Here is a 20597-nt window from a genome sequence, read left to right on the forward strand (position 1 = left end):
TCACTGGATAATATTTCTCATTAAATCCTTTGCACCTGGTTCTGTGTTTTTGCTTCATTAGATCGTCAAATTAAATTTGGTTCTGTTGGTAATGCGCTCATAAGTTTTTCTAACTTTAATATTTTCTGATTTCAATCAGAACTTGCCACAAAACAAATGAAGTCTGGGGATTTGTGTTTGCTATGATTAAAATCCTGTGATTGGCATGTAATCCTAATTACTGTCCTTTCTTTATTTCTTCTTTAATCAATGCTCACTCTCAGATGATACCCAGCCAGGTATGATTGCAAAGTATTTTAGATTCTTATGATTTTAAACGCATTGCGTTTGTGCTGAAAATGTCCTAATCATTTTGACTTACTTCCCTTTCTAGTGCATGTTTCATATCATGACTCTTATAAATAAGAGTACACATGGAAATAGAGGGCATTTGCATCCTCAGGTAGATGAACTATCTTTGGGTGCTTCAGGCATTGCCGTTTTAGCCCTGAAAGTAAGGATGATGGCATATCAGTGCACCTGTGCCCTGTAGTCTTCCAATTGCCTTTCTCCTTTATAGACCTTCCAGCTCTGCTCTTCAGTGTCAAAGTCTTATCTTCCATTTCTGTGTAGGTAGAAGAATGACAGGAAGCAAATGGCAAGTAATTTAGGTCTCTTTGCATGCTTTACCAATGATAGTTGTGTTTCTTGATGTCCACCATATTTCCCCAAGTTTCTCTCATTGCACTAAATGGAGTTATAATAGAAGGCTGTAGTGAAGAAAGTGGTCCAAGTCCAGTGGATGTGAAAGATGGTAAATCCTCAGGTAAATCGGAGCACTGAACAGCCTGTGGACCTCATCCAGGTGGATTCTGCCCATAGCTCTTACCTGGGTATTGTGTTGAAGGTGACCTGAGACTGTATGACACATAATACAACTGAGTGAACCAAAGAAGCAAAGATTCCTGACTTTTCCACTCTGTGATTCTTTTTCTTTATTCTAGACCAGGAGAGCTGCTCAGATTCCAATGGTGGTTGTACTCACCAGTGTATTCAAGGGCCCTATGGGGCTCAGTGCCAGTGTCCACTGGGATACCTGCTTGCCAATGACTCTAAGACCTGTGAAGACATAGATGAATGTCGTATTCCAGGCTTTTGTAGCCAGCACTGTTACAATATGAGAGGTTCTTTTCGGTGCTGGTGTGATCCGGAATACAGGTTAGACACTGACCAGAGGACCTGCAAAGCTACAGGTAATGAAAGTGAACTAACTCCAGCCAGTTTACCAAGCACACTCCAGAGCTTAAGATTAAATGTCACGTTTAACAAATTTCACCATCTTTATATAATGCTTAATGAATTCAATTCAACCAGTATTAATTCAGTTTCTACTACGTGAAAGTATTTGTACTATGTGTTAGGGTATTGCTTTGGCTGCTTTAAAAGTGACCAGATAGTGACCACCTAGAGGGGTGGGATAGGGAGGGTGGGAGGGAGACACAAGAGGGCGGGGATATGGAGATGAGAGATATGTATATGTATAGCTGATTCACTTTGTTATACAGCAGAAACTAACACAACATTGTAAAGCAATTATACTCCAATAAAGATGTTAAAAAAATAAATAAATAAAAGTGACCAGATAAAGAATGCTAAAACAGGGCTTCCCTGGTGGCGCAGTGGTTGGGAGTCCACCTGCCGATGCAGGGGACGTGGGTTCGTGCCCCGGTCCGGGAGGATCCCACATGCTGCGGGGCGGCTGGGCCCGTGAGCCATGGCCGCTGAGCCTGCGCGTCCGGAGCCTGTGCTCCCCAACGGGAGGGGCCACAACAGAGGCCCGCGTACCGCAAAAAAAAAAAAAAAAAAAGAATGCTAAAACAAAGTAGGCAGTTTCTTTCTTTTTCGGGCAGGAGTCTGGAGGGTAGACGGTTCAGGGGGTAAAAGCTGGTGTGGCTTCCATCTCGGGATCCATTGCTTTTGCTCCAGTCTTTGCCTGCTCCCAGAAAGTAGGAAAGGGGCGAGTAGCTTCCTTTTAAGGATGGCACCTAGAATTTGACACATCGTTTGTGTTCACATTTTATTGTTCAAAACTTAGTCATGTGGTCACTCCAAACTGAAATGGGGAAATGTCTTTAGCTGGTAGGCCCTGTGCTGTGCTAAAAAGTGGCATAATTTATTACTAGAAAGGAAGAAGAGGAGAGGGACATGGGGATGATTAGAAGTCGCTGCCACAGCTGAATGCAAAGTACAAAATAAGCAAGTACAAAAGTAACTATAGTAACAGGAAGAATGCAAGTAGAGTTCACTCCAGGTTGATATTTCGATAAACACTAAAGTGTAATTCAAGGAAGAAAGATATTTCGAAAAAGCTTACTTTCAACGCTCATGAAAACCAGCTAACTGTTAAGGTAACATCATTCTTAAAGGAATTTTTGTTTGTTTTTCCCTTTACTCTAGTGTGGAATGACGTCTTCTTTCTGTTACCAAAGGTATTACATCAAATATTGAGTGTTTTTTCTCCCAGAATCGTTGACACTTGTATTTTCTTCTTGGACAGCATCTGAAAGTCTGCTGTTACTTGTGGCGAGTCAGAACCAGCTTGTTGCTGACAACATCTCCAGGCAGGAGCACTCTATCCACGCCCTTGTCCAGGATGGTTCTCACATTGTGGCTGTTGATTTTGATTCAGTCAGTGGTCATATCTTTTGGTCAGATGGAACTCAGGGTAAAATCTGGAGCGCGTTTCAAAATGGAACAGATAGAAAACTAGTAAGTACATGTCTACTGGCCTTTGACCTGACTAGTTCCCCTGTCTTGGGTCTATTTGCTGTTGTTACTCACCAGTGAGAGAAGGCCCTACCTCATCTTAGGTGGTTCTCATGTTTTCCTCTGGGCCACATCACACCCAAGGGACCCCGATGTTCCTAACTCCTACTTGATGGGATCTGAAGGGAGATGCATGGCTCTGAATTGCAGGTCATATGATGCAGAGACCTCACAGCATCTTGGAGGTCCCTTCTGCAAATTTTTTCCCTAGTGGATGAGAGATAAGGGAAACACAGGGGAGGTTGCTTTTCTTTCTTTTATCTTTTAAAAATGTTTTTAAAATTTATCCTTTTCTTTGCCATTATGGTTTATTACAGGATACTGAATATAGTTCCCCATGCTATACAGTAGGACCTTGCTGTTGAGGTTGCTTTTCTTAGCTTTAATTCAGTTATGTTTCTTGATCAATCTCCTGGAGTTTCAGTTTCTTGATCCTTGATGGTTATGTTTCCTCTGCCCCTTAGAAATTTATTTTGTAATTGTTGGCACTCAATCAATAAAGGTATTACTTTTGCCATGTGAACACTGTAAAGTTTCATAGGGTTGCCAGCTTAGCAAACGGATACAGCTTTTGTTTAACTGAAAAAATTCTGAAACCAAAATGAAACTACATACTAAGCCAACAATATACAACAATCTTGTATATTTTTCCAGAAAACCCTACTGTTTCTACATGGGAAGACAAAGTTTTCTAATCTTCATAAGCCATCATAGGACAAATTAGATGCCTTATTCTCAATTTTCATATAATTTCCATGTTTGCATTCATTTATTCCCTTTAGAATTCACTCGTTATTCACTTTTGTCTTTAGACGCTTGACAGTGGCATCACCATGACTGAAAGTATTGCAGTAGATTGGGTAGGACGCAATCTTTACTGGACAGACTTTTCTCTGCAAACAATTGAAGTCTCTAAACTGGATGGGAGTCACAGGACTGTGCTGCTTAGTGAAAACATAACAAATCCAAGGGGACTAGTGTTAGATCCCAGAACTACGTAAGACTTCTTCTTTTTTTTTTTAAGTGATGTTGCCTTAACATTGTATCGAGGGAAAAATAACATGACATGCTGTGGCTAATATTCATATCACAAAATTTACACATTGATTTATTAGCTTGACAATATATGATTAAGTCTAATGAATGCATGCAGTAATATTCCATAGACGGGCCATGGTACTTGTTCTGCCACGTGTACCTCATGGTTATGCAACAAAACAGCCAGATTTTCCTGCTTCCGTTTCATATTGTTTACTAGAACTTCCTTTTATGTCACGTAAGGAAGTTTTTGCCTGCTGGCCCTAAAGGGAAGAAGAAGAAATTCTCCCATGTGCTTAGAAAACTTTGAAGGCTTCTTTCTTTGAATTTCCTTAGATTCTCTTAGATTCTTTTCTGCAGGAAGATGAGTTAGGCAAATTATGTTCAATGCAATGCAGACTTCCCAGATATTGTAAAGTAAATTTCACACCCGTGAAATTTATGATAAATCTCTGATGATGAATAAATTGACTTATCTTAAAAACGACAGGGTAGATAAACTGGGACAGATGAACTTTGCTAGATCAACTATTTGTGGATTGTACAGAAACATGAATCGGCCTTGAAACGTTTCAGTGTCACAGTATACTGCATGTTTTCTGAACATTATAAAAACACCCAGATGGCTTGTGATTGCATTATGATTACAGTTTTACTTTGTGACTCTCAGAGGAAAGAGTAAGCTCTGTGCATATATTCTGACCTGGAGATGAGTTATTTTAAGCAGAGCTTAAACATGATATTCTGTCACTTAAAATGACAGTTATTTTCCATTTTGAAATATGTCCCATCCAATCGGTAACTAGTTTCTTTTCACAGTGCCTGTGTGATGTTCTGGTCTGACTGGGGCCATCACCCTCGCATTGAGCGAGCTAGCATGGATGGCAGTCTGCGCACCGTCATTATCCAGGAGAAGGTTTTCTGGCCCAATGGCTTAGCTATTGACTACCCCAACAGGCTGCTGTACTTCGTGGATGGCTATCTTGATTACATAGACTATTGTGAATATGATGGAAGCAATCGGCGGCAGGTGATAGCCAGTGATTTGGTAAGTTGGTAGTGAGGAAAGGAAACTAAGACAATAATGGTTTAGTAGGAAGCAGATAGAGTAACAAGAAAGCTAAGAAATTCACTGTTGTGTCGTAGACATTACAAGGTCCATCGAGGAAATATCGACAGGAGGAAGGGTCAACCTATCTTTTATTACTGACAGAAAATCAATATTCTAGTTCATGGCCAGATTGTGCCACGTCCAGGAAGGATTAATAGCTCGTGTGACTTAGTTGATCTGTGGATGCTAATCCGTTGCTTCTCTAAGTCCATGTAAATAATGTTTTAATTATATGTAGATTCCCTCCATGAAATCATAACCTGTTATGTATTTTTATTCAGGAAATTCTGGTGAATTTATTGTCACAAGTTAAATGAGAAAATATGTATTTTACCAAAAAGCTGTTACTGACTTCTATTTAAGATTGTGATTGTTTATAGTTCTGTGGCTTGAAGAGGCCCCGGGAGATCTCTCCTGTAACTAGACAGGTGATCTACATAAGTCACCCTACTTTCTGCACTTCAGTTTTGCTTTTGTTTATAAGATGGATGCCCAGTGTAATTACCAGAGTAAAAATGAAGGCTAAGTGACACAGGTACATGAAAGTATTTTGCTTGGTAAGTGGGATATAGGTCAAGAAGTATATATTTTTTCTGTCTCTTGACCAGTGATTTCACTATGTCTTTATTAAGTTAAATGCTAAAGGAAACCATCTTCTTGGGGAGGTATCCTTTTCTACTTTGTTCATCTTCATTGTTATTTCTAGTTCTCATTGTTCTCTTCTGCTTCACAGACTCTGCGGCATCCCTACTCCCTAAGTCTCTTTGAAGATTCCGTGTACTGGAGTGACCGTGCTACTCATGAGATTATGAAAGCCAACAAGTGGCATGGGGGGAACCAATCAGTAGTACTGTCTCTTCATCAGCCCCTTGGAATTGTTGTGGTTCATCCTGCAAAACAACCAGTTTGTAAGTGATAGAGATATCCTGCATGGTATAGCTTGGAAAACATTGGTCTGGGGAATGTAAAATGTATAACGTCGCAGACCCATTTGTTTGGACAATACATTTCCATGACCTCTGTTGACCATGGAAAAGTCAAATCTCGTATGTCTTTACATACTCAAGTCTCCCTGGTCTTTTCTCCCACTTTCTTTTGCCACACTGGACTTCACTGGACTTCATTTTGGTACAGAAGCACAGGAGGCTACTTACCATCTCTGAACGTCTGCACACCAGGCTACTTACCATCTCTGAATGTCTGCACTGGCTCTTCCTTTTGCCCTGGGACGCCCCTCGTCCAGATGTCTGCCTGAGTTGCTGCTTCACGTTATTTAGAATTCTCTTAGGTGCTCCTTGGTGGGTCTCGACCATCCTATCGAAAATGGCACCGCCTCTCATAATTCTTTTGCTCTTTGCTCTCACGTTCTAAAGTCACACAACTTATGAGTTTAGTTTTATCTCCCTTTGTTAGACTATCTGCCTCATGTTTACAGTATTCCCAGTGCTTAGAGTGGTGTTTGATACATAGTGAAGGCTTGCTAGTTCTTGAGTGAACAAATGGATTACTGCATCTAACAAGGTGCATGTAATAAGAATATATAGGACCTAGAGAACATACTATGAGCACAGGATGCGCACAGGATCCCTCTACTTCAAGGAGCAGAAACACACAAAGATGTCATCAATAGAAAAATAAAAGATTATTATCTAACCAAAACGTGGACAGCAGTGGGTAAATGTCAAGGTCACATAGGGAACACACAACTTGGTTTCATTTAATGTGAAAAGATCTCTTTGGGGTCAGCCAAGGAGACACATCTTATGTAGCATCAAATTTCTATTACTGAGCTCTGGATTACTCAGCGGCTGTTTGTTCTGTTTATAGACTGGATTGATCTGTGACCTTGGGAAATTCACTCCTCCCTCTTATGCCTCTTATGAATTCTATGTTGAAAGAATGATGTTGGGGAAGGGTAAAGTAGTTTAGGGCAAATACCAAACCAGCCAAAGTAACTTAATGTATTGTGTCTCCAAATATTGGGGGCTTCTGGAAGGACAATTTATTAATTGAGATATAATTGACACATAACATTGTATTAGTGTTAGGTGTACAACATAATGATTTGACATACGTATGTATTGTGAAATGATCACTATGATAAGTTCAGTGAACATCTATTACCACACATTTTTTTTTCTGTGCTGAAAACTTTTAAGATCGACTCTTTACTATAGTCATCATGCTGTACATTACATCCCCAAGACTTATTTACCTCGTAACTGGAAGTCTGTACCTTTTGACCACCTTCACACGTTTTGCCGCCCCGCATTCTCTGCTTCTGACAAGCACCAGTCTGTTCTCTCAGTTCATTTTTTTTTTAATTTAGATTTAAAATTTAGATTATTAAAAGTGATATCATATAGTATCTGTCTTTCTCTGTCTGACTTATTTCACTTAGCATAATACCCTCCAGGTCCATCCGTGTGTTGCAAATGGAGGATTTCCTTTTCTGCGGGACGAATAATATTTGATTATATGTGTATATATACATACCATGTCTTTATCCATTCATCCCGTGCACTTTAAAGTGGGCGGTTTTCCATTCACCAGTGTTTTCTTCTCTTCTCTTTGTATTACAGCCACAAACCCATGTGTCCATGCCCAATGCAGCCATCTATGCTTGCTTTCCTCAGAGAGGCTTTACTCCTGTGCTTGTCCTTCAGGGTGGCGTCTCTCTCGTGATTCTGTGACTTGCGTGAGAGGTACAGTATGTCCTTTAAGTATGCCCTGAAGGTGGAGCTTGCCACAGTTTGTACAAAGCTGTGTGAGCTCTAAACCACTTGGTGATGGAGTGTGTGCTGTGCTCCCTCTGATCAGCAGGTATCTGTAGAGTGTGTGCTATATGGGGTGTTAACTGAGCACCATATACAGAAACTGTATTCCAACTGACCATATTCAGAAACTGTATTACAACTGAGTTGTAATTGTAATGTAGTTTCTGTACATGCAGCTACTATTATGTGTGCATGTAATTCAACAATCTTTAACCTCACATTTTCTCTTACCTGGTTATAGTCAGGCAAGGTAAGATAATGGGAAGTTCCAGATTCTGCATTTAGAAGTAAAAGTCCTTGATATTTGTGGATAGCTTCATTTTTTAGGTTCCTGATCTCATCTTTATTCTCATAACCAACAGTCAATAATGAGTGTTATAGTCTGGGTCTTCTGACTCCAGTTTCAGTACCTTTACTATTACTGTATGGTACTTTAAAAATGAAAGTTTTCTCTGTATGAAATATTTAAAGATTATTTGAATAATTTATTCTTCATCTCATTCTAGATATCTTACTGGGTTGATTGGAGAGTATGTGGAGAGTTATACTAAGTACTTTAGGGAGCAAGAAAGGAAGGACAAGATGTAGTCAGTCCACAAAGGAGATTTCTAAGAAATCATTCGCCTTTGCTTAAAAATCTAAAGAGGTAGTCTAAACTCAAGTTTCTTTCATTACTCGGTGAAGAGGAGTAAATGTGTTTTGATACTGATAAAAAATGGCTATAGACCAGTTAAAATGAAATGGTTAATGGGAAAAAATTGCTAAATTAAGAGAAAAATAGAGTCAGTCTAGAGGGAAATTTAGTTTTCAAATGGAAAGTATATTCCTGAATCCAGGAAATTTGTGGAGTTTACAGGTTATGAGGATGTAAGCTTACTGAAAATCAAATTCCATCGACATGTGATATTTTGCAATGATACTTTTGTGATGAAAGATTTTAATTATTGGTAATGCCTACAAAGGGATTGGCATTTGCCATTTTTCTTCAGAGCTTTATTATAAACCTAATCCTTGTTGACACTGTTTAATTTAGTGTGTCCTCAGAGTCTTTCAGCAGAAGATTAAACTGGGCTACAGACATTCTGCATACAAAGCATTCTTTCACCACACAAAGATTGTTGAACTGTGCATTGGGGATTGGTGTAATCTGTATTACTATCTGATGGTGATTGATAAGTGTAAACTCTAAATAGTACCTTTTGTTGTTTCACAAGTAATTCCACTAGTGGTTTTCCCATGGACTGACTTTACTGAGGTGGAACCTTTTCAATAGTTTCCAACCGGCTTCTGAGCACCAGCTGGGTAACTGAGTGCTAATGTATGTGAACTAAAAAAAATGTTGCATTTTTTTTTCCAGCAGGAAGCTTAGAAGACTGTTAACATTCATAGATGAAAACGTTTTACTTGATTTAAATGTCCGATTGCCTCTAAAATTTTGTCTGCAAAGTGTCTAAAATATCTTTGGAAGTGCTTATGTGATCAGATCAAGCGAAAAAACAGAGATGGTTTAATATTGGCTATGTAAAATCATGCATTAAAAAAATCTGGGGGACAAGATACACAAGTGCCAATAATGCTTACAGTTGGGAAGGGGGATTATGGGATATTTCTATTTTTTCCTAATTTTATGCCATAAAATTTTAAAGGGAGAGCTTTCTCTGTATGAAATCGTTTTTTATTGTTTAGCAACTATGTTCCCCACAATGCCAAAGAAACCCCCAAAACTCAAACCGGAACATCTTCCCAGCACCCCCTAAAATTAACAATCGCAAATCCAGGGCTGTTCAAGGTCATACTTTGGGAGGAGCTAGGCTTGGGAGTCATAAATGTCACCTCTTAATGACAACATAAATTTCCCATTCCTGACTGTTGTTTTTCACTTCTTTGCTCTGCTAACACTAATCTTAATAGGATCATGACATGAAAGATAGAAAATGAAGAAATGTTCTGTCATTTCAAGAGACTAAGACCTCCTGAACTCCTTTCCAGCCAACCCTAGGTGCGGCTGTGCCTACTCTTTCATTGTCATGGTCCGTATACTTTGTCTGGCCCTCCCGACTCTTTAAGTTCCTTGGGAATAAATCCTCTACCTGATTCCTTGATGTATGCTTTTTGCCCGTGGCACACAGTGGCACTCAGTAAATGTTGAGTGAATGACAAACCCTCCAGTGTCCCTTTTTGCTTCTTCTCCATTCCTGTTTTTCACCTGCTCATTCCTTTATAGATGTGTATAGTCATAAAATCACTCCTGTTTTCTTTCCCATGGAGCACTTTTCATGCACCTTCCTATGCCACCTGCTGACTCAGTGGTCACTTCTGCCAGTGCCGCATTAAATGATACCCCATCTCTGCTCTGTGGCCCACAAATGTTCACTGGCTGTAAACCCTTTCAAACACACCTGCAGTGATCTGATGATGGAGGTCCTGAGACCCATCCCCAGGGAAGAGTAATGGCTGACGGAGTAGTGCTGGGTGCTCTCAAGGGAAGAGCTTGTTAGAGGAATCAGGAAGGTCCATGTTTGATGGATGAGAAATGCAGTTTTTCAGGCCTTAAACAGTGCTTTGGTTGAAATTCTTCCAATTAAGCAAAAGAAAAATTACCCATTAAAAAGAACAGAATCAGGTTTTGAGTAAGTGATAGTTCCCCTGTGAAACTGGGAAGTATTTCTTGTTTCTCTGAACCAATGAACATTTATAACATATAATTAATACATCATTAAATATCATCTCAGCATATTCAGGGTACATCTTAAACTCATAATGTGTAATTTCTGCAGTTAAATCAAATGAATTGAGTGGTGATCTGATATTCGGTAAGTAGTACCCGGCCTGCACTTTTTGCAGAGGAGTGATTAAGAACATAGTGGGAGGGAGGGAGACGCAAGAGGGAAGACATATGGGAACATATGTATATGTATAGCTGATTCACTTTGTTATAAAGCAGAAACTAACACACCATTGTAAAGCAATTATACCCCAATAAAGATTTAAAAAAAAAAAAAAGAACATAGGTTTTGGAGAGTTCAAGCAACCTTGCTGTGACCTGGGTTAGATATGCTAATTTCTTTGTGCCTCATTTGAAATTTGGGGAAGGGAGGTAACTATCTAACAAGCAGGGTTATGAGGCTTCAGGAAGAGAAATTAAATGAAGTAGTACTTATTTGCTGCATGCTGTGTAGCATGTCTTCTCAATAAGTGGCGACGATTATTATGGTTATTGCAGTTGTTCAGAAGAGAGGCATAGCGGAGCCGCTGACAGAGTCAAGCCTTGGGAGTTAATCTCATTGCCTTGTTTCCTGTGGAAGCTGCAAAGCTGTGGGAAGCTCCTTGGCCTCGGTTGTTTCTGAAAACAGCTTTGCAGGGTTGCTGTGAAAGACTAAATGCTATATATTGTAATACTTTGGAAAGTATTAAGCATGAAGAGTTGCAAATTTTATTTTAGATTTGTACCAGCTTAATAAATTGAGTCATTTCTCCGTAGTGGAAATGCCAGGAACAAGGAAAAACTAATCGGACATGAAAGTAAGTAAAGAAAAAATTGTCAAAATAATCCTGCTGAAGATGTAAAGCTTCCCTGCTGATCAAAATAATGCAAACACCATTTTTAGCCCATGAAGAGTATGCAATGATTAATCATTTTATATAGTGTCTTAATAGGTGCTATATCTTATATATCTTAATAACACAAAACTCACGTTCCAAAGTTTTCCTTTTCTCACAGAGGAATGATAATAAAACCCTACTCGTGAACTTCATTAATTTTTTGATAAAGGGACTATAATTTGGATGAAGATCATCTTTTAAAATGGACCTCATTATCTATTAAAGAGCCTACTTGAACTGGTAGTTTAAATAAGGCATTTTGAAGATGTTTAAGTTGCAATGTACAGATACTTTTGAGAACTTTAGAAGGCGCTCTTTACATATTTACTTATGTATCCATCCATTTATTCATTTATGCGGTCATTCAGTTAGCAAATATTTATTAGACAACTATTGTAAGCCAAGCTCTGAGGACATAATAGTGAGTAAATCAGACAGGGTCACTGCCCTTTGGGAGTAGAATCTAATGTGGAAGGTCGACATTAGTCAAACAACAATTGGTGGGATTATAAATTAGATTTACTTAGTAATTAAAGTCTCTCATAAACACTAGGCAACACCGTGTGGTGTTACTTTCTGAACATAATTAAAACAAATGAACTGCCATTCACCAAGGAGAGTCTATAAATTTTCTTTCACATTTTGGGGCAAAATCCAACTCTCCTTTCTCTGAGTTATTCTGCGTATAGAAATGGAAGAACTTCTTGTCTGTGACTCTTAGCAAACTTGGATAGTTTAGCAGCATGAGTAAGGAATTAATGAAGAGTATGATAAATGCTGATCTACTTTGGGTAATTCCAGAGGTCTTATGTGTGAAGTTGATGGTCTGGTGACGCAGCAACCCATTGAAACCCAATGGAAGGCCCTGGATTATCTGGTGAAATATCTATCATGCATTATGGTTATTGGAGCAGTTCTGCAGTGGCATTTTGTCCCATCAGATGGTACCAATCCACTACCTTCTGTTACTCTAAATGTCTGGGATATAATTTTGAGAGATATTCTGTTATTTTCACAGGTGATGAAGCGTTCCTAATAGTTGTAAGACACAGTATAATTTTTGGAATCTCCCTTAACCCTGAGGTGAAGACCTTTGATGCTATGGTGCCCATATCAGGGATACAGAATGGTTATGACGTTGCAGTTGATTACTCAGAGCAATTCATCTATTGGCTTGAAAATCCAGTAAGTTTCGAATAACATTCAAAGTATGCAACTTGTTCTTGAAGAGCCTACCTGCACTGAGGCCTTCTTATATTTTTGCTGGGTGTCAAGTGGCCCAGACATAAATAGATTTACCACTAAGCATTTTTTAATTTAGTGAGGGATGTCAGTGGGAAGTTGGCCTGGAGCAAAGACCCGATAATAAGCACGTTTAAGCTATTGGGTATATTTATCCATTCAACAAGTATTAAGTGACTACTCTTCTCCCTGCACTGAACTCACTGCTTCCAACTGCAGAGTACATGCCAAGAGGAAGCAGTAACAAAGCTTGCTCCTAAGGAGCTTTAGTCTATTAGACGAACATAAAAATGAGGATATTAGACTAACATAAAAATGATCATCGCTCAAGACCAAAAGCAATAGTTCCCTAAGGGAATTCCAGGAAAGCATCTGATGTGGCCGCTGTGGCCTTCGCTCAGAATCTTTCCCTCTAGGATAAAAAAGAACACTCCTCCAATTTCCTTCCCACTGGGACCCTTTCCTCACCCTTTAGGGAAGAAACCTGTGAGGATGGGGAAGGGGCAAGGAAAATACAAGTGAGGAAGAGAGGGAAGACCTTTGTGGTTGATGCTTGTCACCTCTGTGGAAAAATATACTCCTGGCCTCCCGATTCACACCTGTAACTTGGATTATTTTTATGACTCTTTGGCCTGTGGTGGTTAAGGAATAAACTTCTGTAGCCGATATCAGAGGGAGCCTGAATGGTAAGCCTTGTATATTCCTGTGATGCACTTGAAAATCAGTGTTTGCAGTGTTGCTGGCGTTAGCGTTATACGCGGTAACCCCAGCCAGTGGCCCTGAAACTTTGCCTTTCTTCCACGTGTGAGGCGTGTTAAAGAAACACAGTAGCTGGCAGTAGCTGCAGTGAAGCTGTGGCCTTGAAACAGCTCACCCCTCCTCGTCTTTCTCACCAGGGTGAAATTCACAGAGTGAAGACAGATGGCACCAACAGGACAGTGTTTGTTCCTCTATCAAGTTTGGGGGCTTCTACGAGCCTGGCCTTAGATTGGCTATCAAGAAACCTTTATTATACCAATCGTGGAACTCAGTCAATTAAGGTAATGATTCCATAATACTATTGACACAAACACTGGTTTCTTAGTCACGTAAAATCTATTCTCAGGAAATGCTGTCATGTGGAGGAAGCACAAGGGATATTAATATTAACTATCAAAGTCTCTGAAGCCAAGGAGAAACCTAAAAATTGGAACTTTCTACTGCCCTACTTTGTCTCCTCCTAAGTATAAAGGGTAACTTGTTCATATAAAAGGATGTTAGATAATTTATTAAGATATATACAAAGGTAAATAAAAAATTATGTAAGTAGTTCAACATAAAGGGAAGCTTATAGTCGGCAAGGCATTTTCATTATCTTTCCTCATCAAGTATTCAATACGATTTCAGTTCTAAACCAAATTTATAGGTTACCTCTGTGCTTAGATGGAAATCTTTCTATGGCTCCAACAGTGAAACAGAAAGTAGAAACTTGATTCTGATTCCTTTGATGCTTTCCTTTTTTGAGATAAGTGTTTTTTTTTACTCTAATTCCCAGAAGAAATTCTATAGGGGCACAGGTATGAAATCACATGAAGTAAATCAGAGGTAACTTGACTAGTACTGGTTTGCTCCACTCTGGGACAAGGTTAAAACATGTGATGGATTATTCATTCAGAGTAATTTTGAGAGTGAGAATTCCTAATGCAAAGGGCTGGTCTTGGGAGAGCGACAGTAGGGTGACAGTCCACTGCTCAGGATGAGGCACCAGTTAGTAAGTTGGTTCTCTTTGGGGCGTTCAGAAAGATTAATGCTTAAGATAGGAAGGTACACAGCAGCTAAGTGGCTAATTTAGAGCAGATTTGCTAGGAGGAGTGCTTATTCGATAGTCAGAACAGTGCTTTACAGTTTACAAAGGTCTTCCGCAAACATCATCTCATCCAATCCTTACAACATTCCGGAGGGCAGGCAAGTGTAGTAAACGGTCACAGTGACGGGGACATTCGCAGTACGCATGCAGTATGCTCATCTCAAGCCGGGTAGAATCAGCAGCTCCTAACGTGAAGGGAACCTTGGAGCCTCATCTGGTTCAAGCTCTATGTTAGATGAAAATCTGAAGCCCATAGAAGCTAAGAAACTGGCTTAAACAGTCAGCTTCACTGCCCTGATTCTGGGGAAGGTGGGTGGTCTAACTTTGCCTTGTTGTAAACCACAAGTTCGGCAGTCTAGCCTGCTTCAACCCCCTTTGACAGTGACAGAAGGTATTTTGCACAACCTCAACGAAAAATATCACTGACCCATCAAAACACAGGCAATATTTACTGCCCAAGACCTTTAATACCAAACTCACATTCTAGAGTCCACTCAGTAGAAAACTGTCTTCATTCCAAATGGCAGTTAATCTGCTCCTGCTTTGTAAGTGGGGTCTTCTCTTTTGGACTGATACTCTTCCAAGAGCAGGGCACGTGTCTTCTCCATCAGGGTTAGATACAACAGAAAAGCACCAGTTGAAGAACTGAGTATGTGCGTGTGCATGTGTGTGTATTGGTGAGGCCACTTTAACCACGGAAACCTAGAGTTGGTAATTGTGCTCCAAATGCAGTGAGGTCCAGAGGAGAGAGAACTTGCTTTGGAGTCCTGGCTTCGAGTCTGGCTTGCTTGCTCCTTTATGCATTCATTCAATAAGCACTAGGAAATGCTTTCCATGGGTTGGTGCCATGGTTAGTCCTGGATAGTCAAGGATGAATCAAACATTTGTTTTCCCTGCTTTTAAGAAGCTCACACATCTGAGAGCTAGACACCTAAACAAATATCTTTGCTCCAGTGTAAGTGTGATATGTGTGTTGAATAGAAAGAGAGTGATTAAGGACAGAAGTAAGTGTGTGGGGAGAGAACGGTGGGCTTCCCCCAAGAGGTTACTTGAGAGCTAAGTCTTGAAGGATGACCATCCTTTATTTCTGCATAATGAAGAAGTAGGGAGAAAAAAAAAACAACACTTGAATAAAGACCCTGAGATATGAAAATGCATTTTGTGACTAAGCACGGTGTTTACTCACAGGCTGTTTGACCTTGGACAAATTATATAACTTCTCTGAGTCTGTGCTTCCTTATCCATAAAATGGGGTTAACAGTTCAGTAAGTAAAAGTACTTGACGCTAAGGTATCCTGCGAATACAGAGCCCTGTTTCCCTCAAATCATCAATATATTTAGACTATCCATAAAGGTAAATTGCCCCTTTAGTGTTTTTATCGGTTTTTTCCTTTGGTGGTATCAATTGTGACTCTTCCAGATGAATGTTAGATTGATTAAAAAAACAGAAATTGTGTCCAAGTACTGTTTTCCTGTATGATATCCGTTCCAGAGTAGGAGAAACTCACATTTAATTCCAACTCTTCCGCTAGGGGTAGCTGTGTGCTCACTCACTAAAAGCAATTCTGTAGCTGAAGAGTGAACCCTACAGCATGGCCGTGCGTGAGAGAGCTCCATCTCTGCCAAAACACAAGGAGACTTGAGGATATGGGGAGGGGGAAGGGTAAGCTGTGACAAAGTGAGAGAGTGGCATGGACATATATATGCTACCAAACGTAAAATAGATAGATAGTGGGAAGCAGCCGCATAGCACAGGGAGATCAGCTCGGTGCTTTGTGACCACCTAGAGGGGTGGGATAGGGAGGGTGGGAGGGAGGGAGACGCAAGAGGGAAGAGATATGGGGACATATGTATATGTATAACTGATTCACTTTGTTATAAAGCAGAAACTAAGACACCATTATAAAGCAATTATACTCCAATAAAGATGTAAAATTTTTTAAAAAAGGAAAAAAAAAAAACCACAAGGAGACGGACTTCCCTTTGAACCAAAGCCATCCTTAGGGAAAGGAGAGAAATTGCAGCAGGAAGAGGCAAATTGAAAAGAGAAAAATTATTTTAGTCCAAATAGGAGAGAAACGTACCACACAGGAGAGAGAAAATATAGAGAGAAGAGTGAGGGAGAGAAGGGTGTGTGTATGTGTGTGTGTGTGTGTGTGTGAGAGAGAGAGATGTATATAGATAGAGAGGCAGAGATAGAAACAAACACAAATAATCAGTTTGTGTTGAAATGTAATTTTATAGAAAAGCCTTCATGCAAATCAAAAGGTATCTTCTTATTTCTTAAGAGTTTTTCTCATCTCAGACTGTCTCAAGTGCATACCAAAATAGCCTTGTTTCTATAAGAAACTGCATCTAGTCCAGTAATCCATATCCCTCTGTGGTGTTTCACAGTGTTATAACACTGTGGTTATAACAATTCTAGCAAGATTACTTAAAAACATAACATTGGGAAAACCACAAATCCTCTCTAGGCCTCTTTTTCATCACGTTATATGAGCATAATAATGCCATCTATCTCACAAAATTACTGTGAGGATTAAATCCGATAATGCTTAGTATAAGGCCTGCTACATAGTGAGGTCCCAATAAATGGATCAATAAAAAATATTGAACACAGTTGCGCTGGGTGCTGTGCGAAGCACTTTACATGCATTGTCTCACGTTCCTGGCACCTCTATGCAGAAGGGAATTTGTCATCCACATTTACTGATAAAGTTCAGAGAGGTGAACTTAGTTGCCTCAGGTCCTATAGTCAGATCTGGCCGGGTCAGGATTTGCACTCAGGCCGTTAACCTGGCACAGAATTCACTTTAACTCTGTGTAAATTTGGACTGTTTGATCAACTGTGTTTGCAGTGATGGGCCACTGCATGCTATGGCCCAGTCACTGGGGTACAGGAGACCTGGGGGGTTCCCATTGGTCTTCCAGAGTTTTCTCATCTTTTTCTGTAGTTTCGCTCAGGCAATGATTCTGTATGTTCACTCATTTGAATCTTTTTTTTATCCGTATAAATATCCTCTCCTGGAACTTTAGGTGAATTGAAAATAGAAATTTGAGAGGTGATTTTTGTTTTCTTACTCCCATTTTCTAAGCCGATTTTCTCATAGCCCTGAAAAGCAATTAGGGATTATCTGAATATCAGGCAAACCCTCCCATTCACCACAATCATGCTTTGAATTCGTTGTGTGTTTAAGTTCTCCTTCATCATAGCTTTCTTTATTTTCCCCTTATATAGGTTTTGACACTCCGAGGAGATGTCAGATACGGAAAAACACTGATTACCAATGATGGGACGAATCTTGGAGTTGGTTTTCCGGTTGGCATAACTATTGATCCTGTTAATGGGTGAGAATTCATTCATAAGTAGTGTCTGTCTTCTGTACAGCACCACCCTTGTTAATATTATGGTCTAATAAAATGGAAGATTTCAAACGTAGGGCCTTTTCTGATTTTATATGCTGACATTTGAAAAATATAGATCTCAGTAAGAAATAAATAACTCTAAGTTATATTTAATGTGTATTGTGTTCTGTTTTTCAAATTAGTAACATTGAACTTAAAATTAATTCCAAACAAATAAAAATTTCAGACATTTTAAAATAGAATTATAAGAATGAACAATAATGCATTTTGACTTTGAATGAATGTGGAAAGTTTTAAGGGGGTGGATAAACACTTGAAATAGACCTTGAAGGATGAGAAGGCTTCCAGCAGGTGCAGGATGGGTTGCAGCTGAGAAGTGGTACTTGAGGCCAAAGAGCAGTGAAGGCCCAGAGACATGGTGGCATTTAACATGATTGTGTAGAGGGCTGGAATCAGAGACTTCGAGTAGGGGGCAATTGACTAGATGGGAGATACAGCAGCTAAAGTCATTTGGGGACAAATCAGAGAGGGTCTTTATTTATTTTTTTAATATTTATTTATTTATTTGGCTGCGCCGGGTCTTAGCTGCAGCACATGGGATCTTCTTGCCTCGTGCGGGATCTTTAGTTGTGGCATGCGAACTCTTAGTTGTGGCATGTGGGATCTAGTTCCCTGACCGGGGTCGAATCCGGGCCCCCTGCATTGGGAGTGCGGAGTCTTAGCCACTGGACCACCAGGGAAGTCTAGGGAAGGACTTTAATGTCATGCTAAGGAGTTGCATTGTATTTTTTTTGAGAAATAAGGAGCCAGCAGGGAATTTGGAGGAAGGGAATGATAGAACCTAATCTGTATTTTAGAAAGATTGATCGGAACTGGAGTGGAAAGGGTCAGGGGAAGGAAGAAAGTGTTCAGTCAGGGATGAGAGTTCTTAGCTAAGTTTCGGTAGCTTAAATTTTTAGTGAACTCAGAATTCACAAGAGTTTTGTGACTCTGTCCAGAAAACTTCTGGCAGCCTGGCATGGGAAAGGAGAAAGAAAAGAATGACAGGAACTCAGGGTTAGTAGTTAGCAAGGTAGGCACAATGGGAGATCATGAGAATAAATCAGAATATTGTTAAAATGGTTACAATGGTATGAGGTCCAGGCCTAGAGGGCCTGAAGGATTGAGAGCTCAGACAAGTTTTAAGCGCAAAGAACAGGTTCAATGGAAGAAATAAAATAGGAGCAAGGAAGAGATGGAAGAGTTGGGTTGAAGCAGGGAATTTTAGAGTCTGAGAACTTAGAGGTAGAGAAGTTTAGAATTGAAGAGGAGGTTCATGGGATGGGTATCTTGGATTGGTGGTGAAAGAGGTATGCATATAAAGATGATCGGAATTAAGTGTTTCGAGGACTTATAGGGAAAGAGTGTGAGAGGGTTGTCTGTTGAGGCTATAGCAGGAGGTGAGATAGAAAGGAATGAAAACTTGGATTCGAGTCTAGAAGTTATGTTCTCACTGTGAATGGAAAGCAACCCTCGTATATTTTAATGAAGTTTCATGGATCACGGATATGGTAATACTGTGTGCTGATTAGGGTTCCTGTGTACACATTGCATTTTCCATCACGAAAATCAGAAAATAAAGTAGCTGGTCTTGTGGTAGATGATGTGGAAAAGAATTAAATAAGAGGGCTGAGAGGTGATCAGGGAGGTACTTGACCACATTTACATTAGCTTTGTCCTTCCTAGTGTGCTGGGCATACTGAGTCTTTGAAAAGGATCGACTGTTGATACAGGCTCTTCTTAGTCCGTGAAATTCCTGTGTGACCAAGCTAAAGGATTGCCCACCAATGGAAAATGGTATCCTGTATCAGATACCATTTTAAATGGCCTCTCCCCCAATAATAACTAAGAAGTATACAGACATTAGAGAACACTGAGTAAGGACTCCTCCACATTGGATGTAACAAGATATTAATGTTTCAGACTTCCTGCCTTGAATGGTGTGCATCTTGAGGACAAGAAAGACATGTTTTTCATTTAAATATGTAGTGAAAGCATCTGTTTCACTAAATGCCTTTGTTTTTCATGGTTGTAGGAAGCTGTATTGGTCAGACCGAGGAACCGACAGTGGCATTCCCCCCAAGATTGCCAGCGCTAACATGGATGGCACATCTCGAAAAACTCTCTTTACTGGGAGCCTTGATAATGTGGCGTTTATCACCCTCGATATTGAGGAGCAGAAACTCTACTGGGCAGTCAGCAGCACGGGAGTGGTATGAGCACGCTTTCTAGTCTGTTGTTCTTTGTTGCCGAGCTTGCACAGCTGACATTGATTGTTCTGAGTTGTCTGGCAGTGGTTCTCAAGAAATCTCACTTGGCCATTTGTACCAGTGTTTTATTGCCCTTTCTCTCAATAACTTCTTTCCCTGAAGTCCAGTTCTTTATAGTGTGTGCATGGTTCCTTACAGAATGTATATTTTTTCCTTCATTCTTTCTTTTTCTTCAAGATAAAATAATTCCATTTCTCATTTCGTATTTGTCCTTTAAGAGCCCTTTCTTTCATGTTTCAGTGATTTCAGTGCTTTTCTTCGCAAGTTCTCAAAGGCTCTCCGATTGCACAGACTAAGAAAAAAAAAAAATAGCAAGCTTCTGAGCTCAGTGCCCCCTCACAGCTACATATGACGCTCTAATGTCCTAACATGGTAGATGGATGTGTGAAAACTCCCTTTCCTGGTAATTTTAAACTCCAAGGTGGAGTTCATTACATTCTGCCATAAGAAGCAGGAGCTATAAATTCCATTCATTGACAGAAATAACATTTGATCTTCAC

The 20597-nt window shown here is 39.8% G+C and overlaps 1 protein-coding gene across 4 annotated transcripts in view; it reads left to right on the forward strand.

The window, feature by feature from the left end:
* LRP2 (LDL receptor related protein 2) overlaps positions 1 to 20597 on the forward strand; it is a 199709-nt gene that overhangs the window by 102696 nt on the left and 76416 nt on the right. For 2 of the 4 annotated variants that reach the window (XM_032637870.1, XM_032637872.1), the window contains exons 26-35: positions 984 to 1232; positions 2537 to 2748; positions 3618 to 3802; positions 4663 to 4891; positions 5688 to 5862; positions 7537 to 7659; positions 12353 to 12519; positions 13473 to 13616; positions 17661 to 17770; positions 19863 to 20040. In XM_032637870.1, the coding sequence (XP_032493761.1) occupies positions 984 to 1232; positions 2537 to 2748; positions 3618 to 3802; positions 4663 to 4891; positions 5688 to 5862; positions 7537 to 7659; positions 12353 to 12519; positions 13473 to 13616; positions 17661 to 17770; positions 19863 to 20040 (1772 nt within the window). The remainder of the gene's footprint in view (positions 1 to 983; positions 1233 to 2536; positions 2749 to 3617; positions 3803 to 4662; positions 4892 to 5687; positions 5863 to 7536; positions 7660 to 12352; positions 12520 to 13472; positions 13617 to 17660; positions 17771 to 19862; positions 20041 to 20597) is intronic. The other 2 variants (XM_032637873.1, XM_032637871.1) reach the window with 2 other exon arrangements.

This window comes from Phocoena sinus, chromosome 7 (assembly GCF_008692025.1).
Source record: "Phocoena sinus isolate mPhoSin1 chromosome 7, mPhoSin1.pri, whole genome shotgun sequence".
Lineage (NCBI taxonomy): Eukaryota > Metazoa > Chordata > Mammalia > Artiodactyla > Phocoenidae > Phocoena > Phocoena sinus.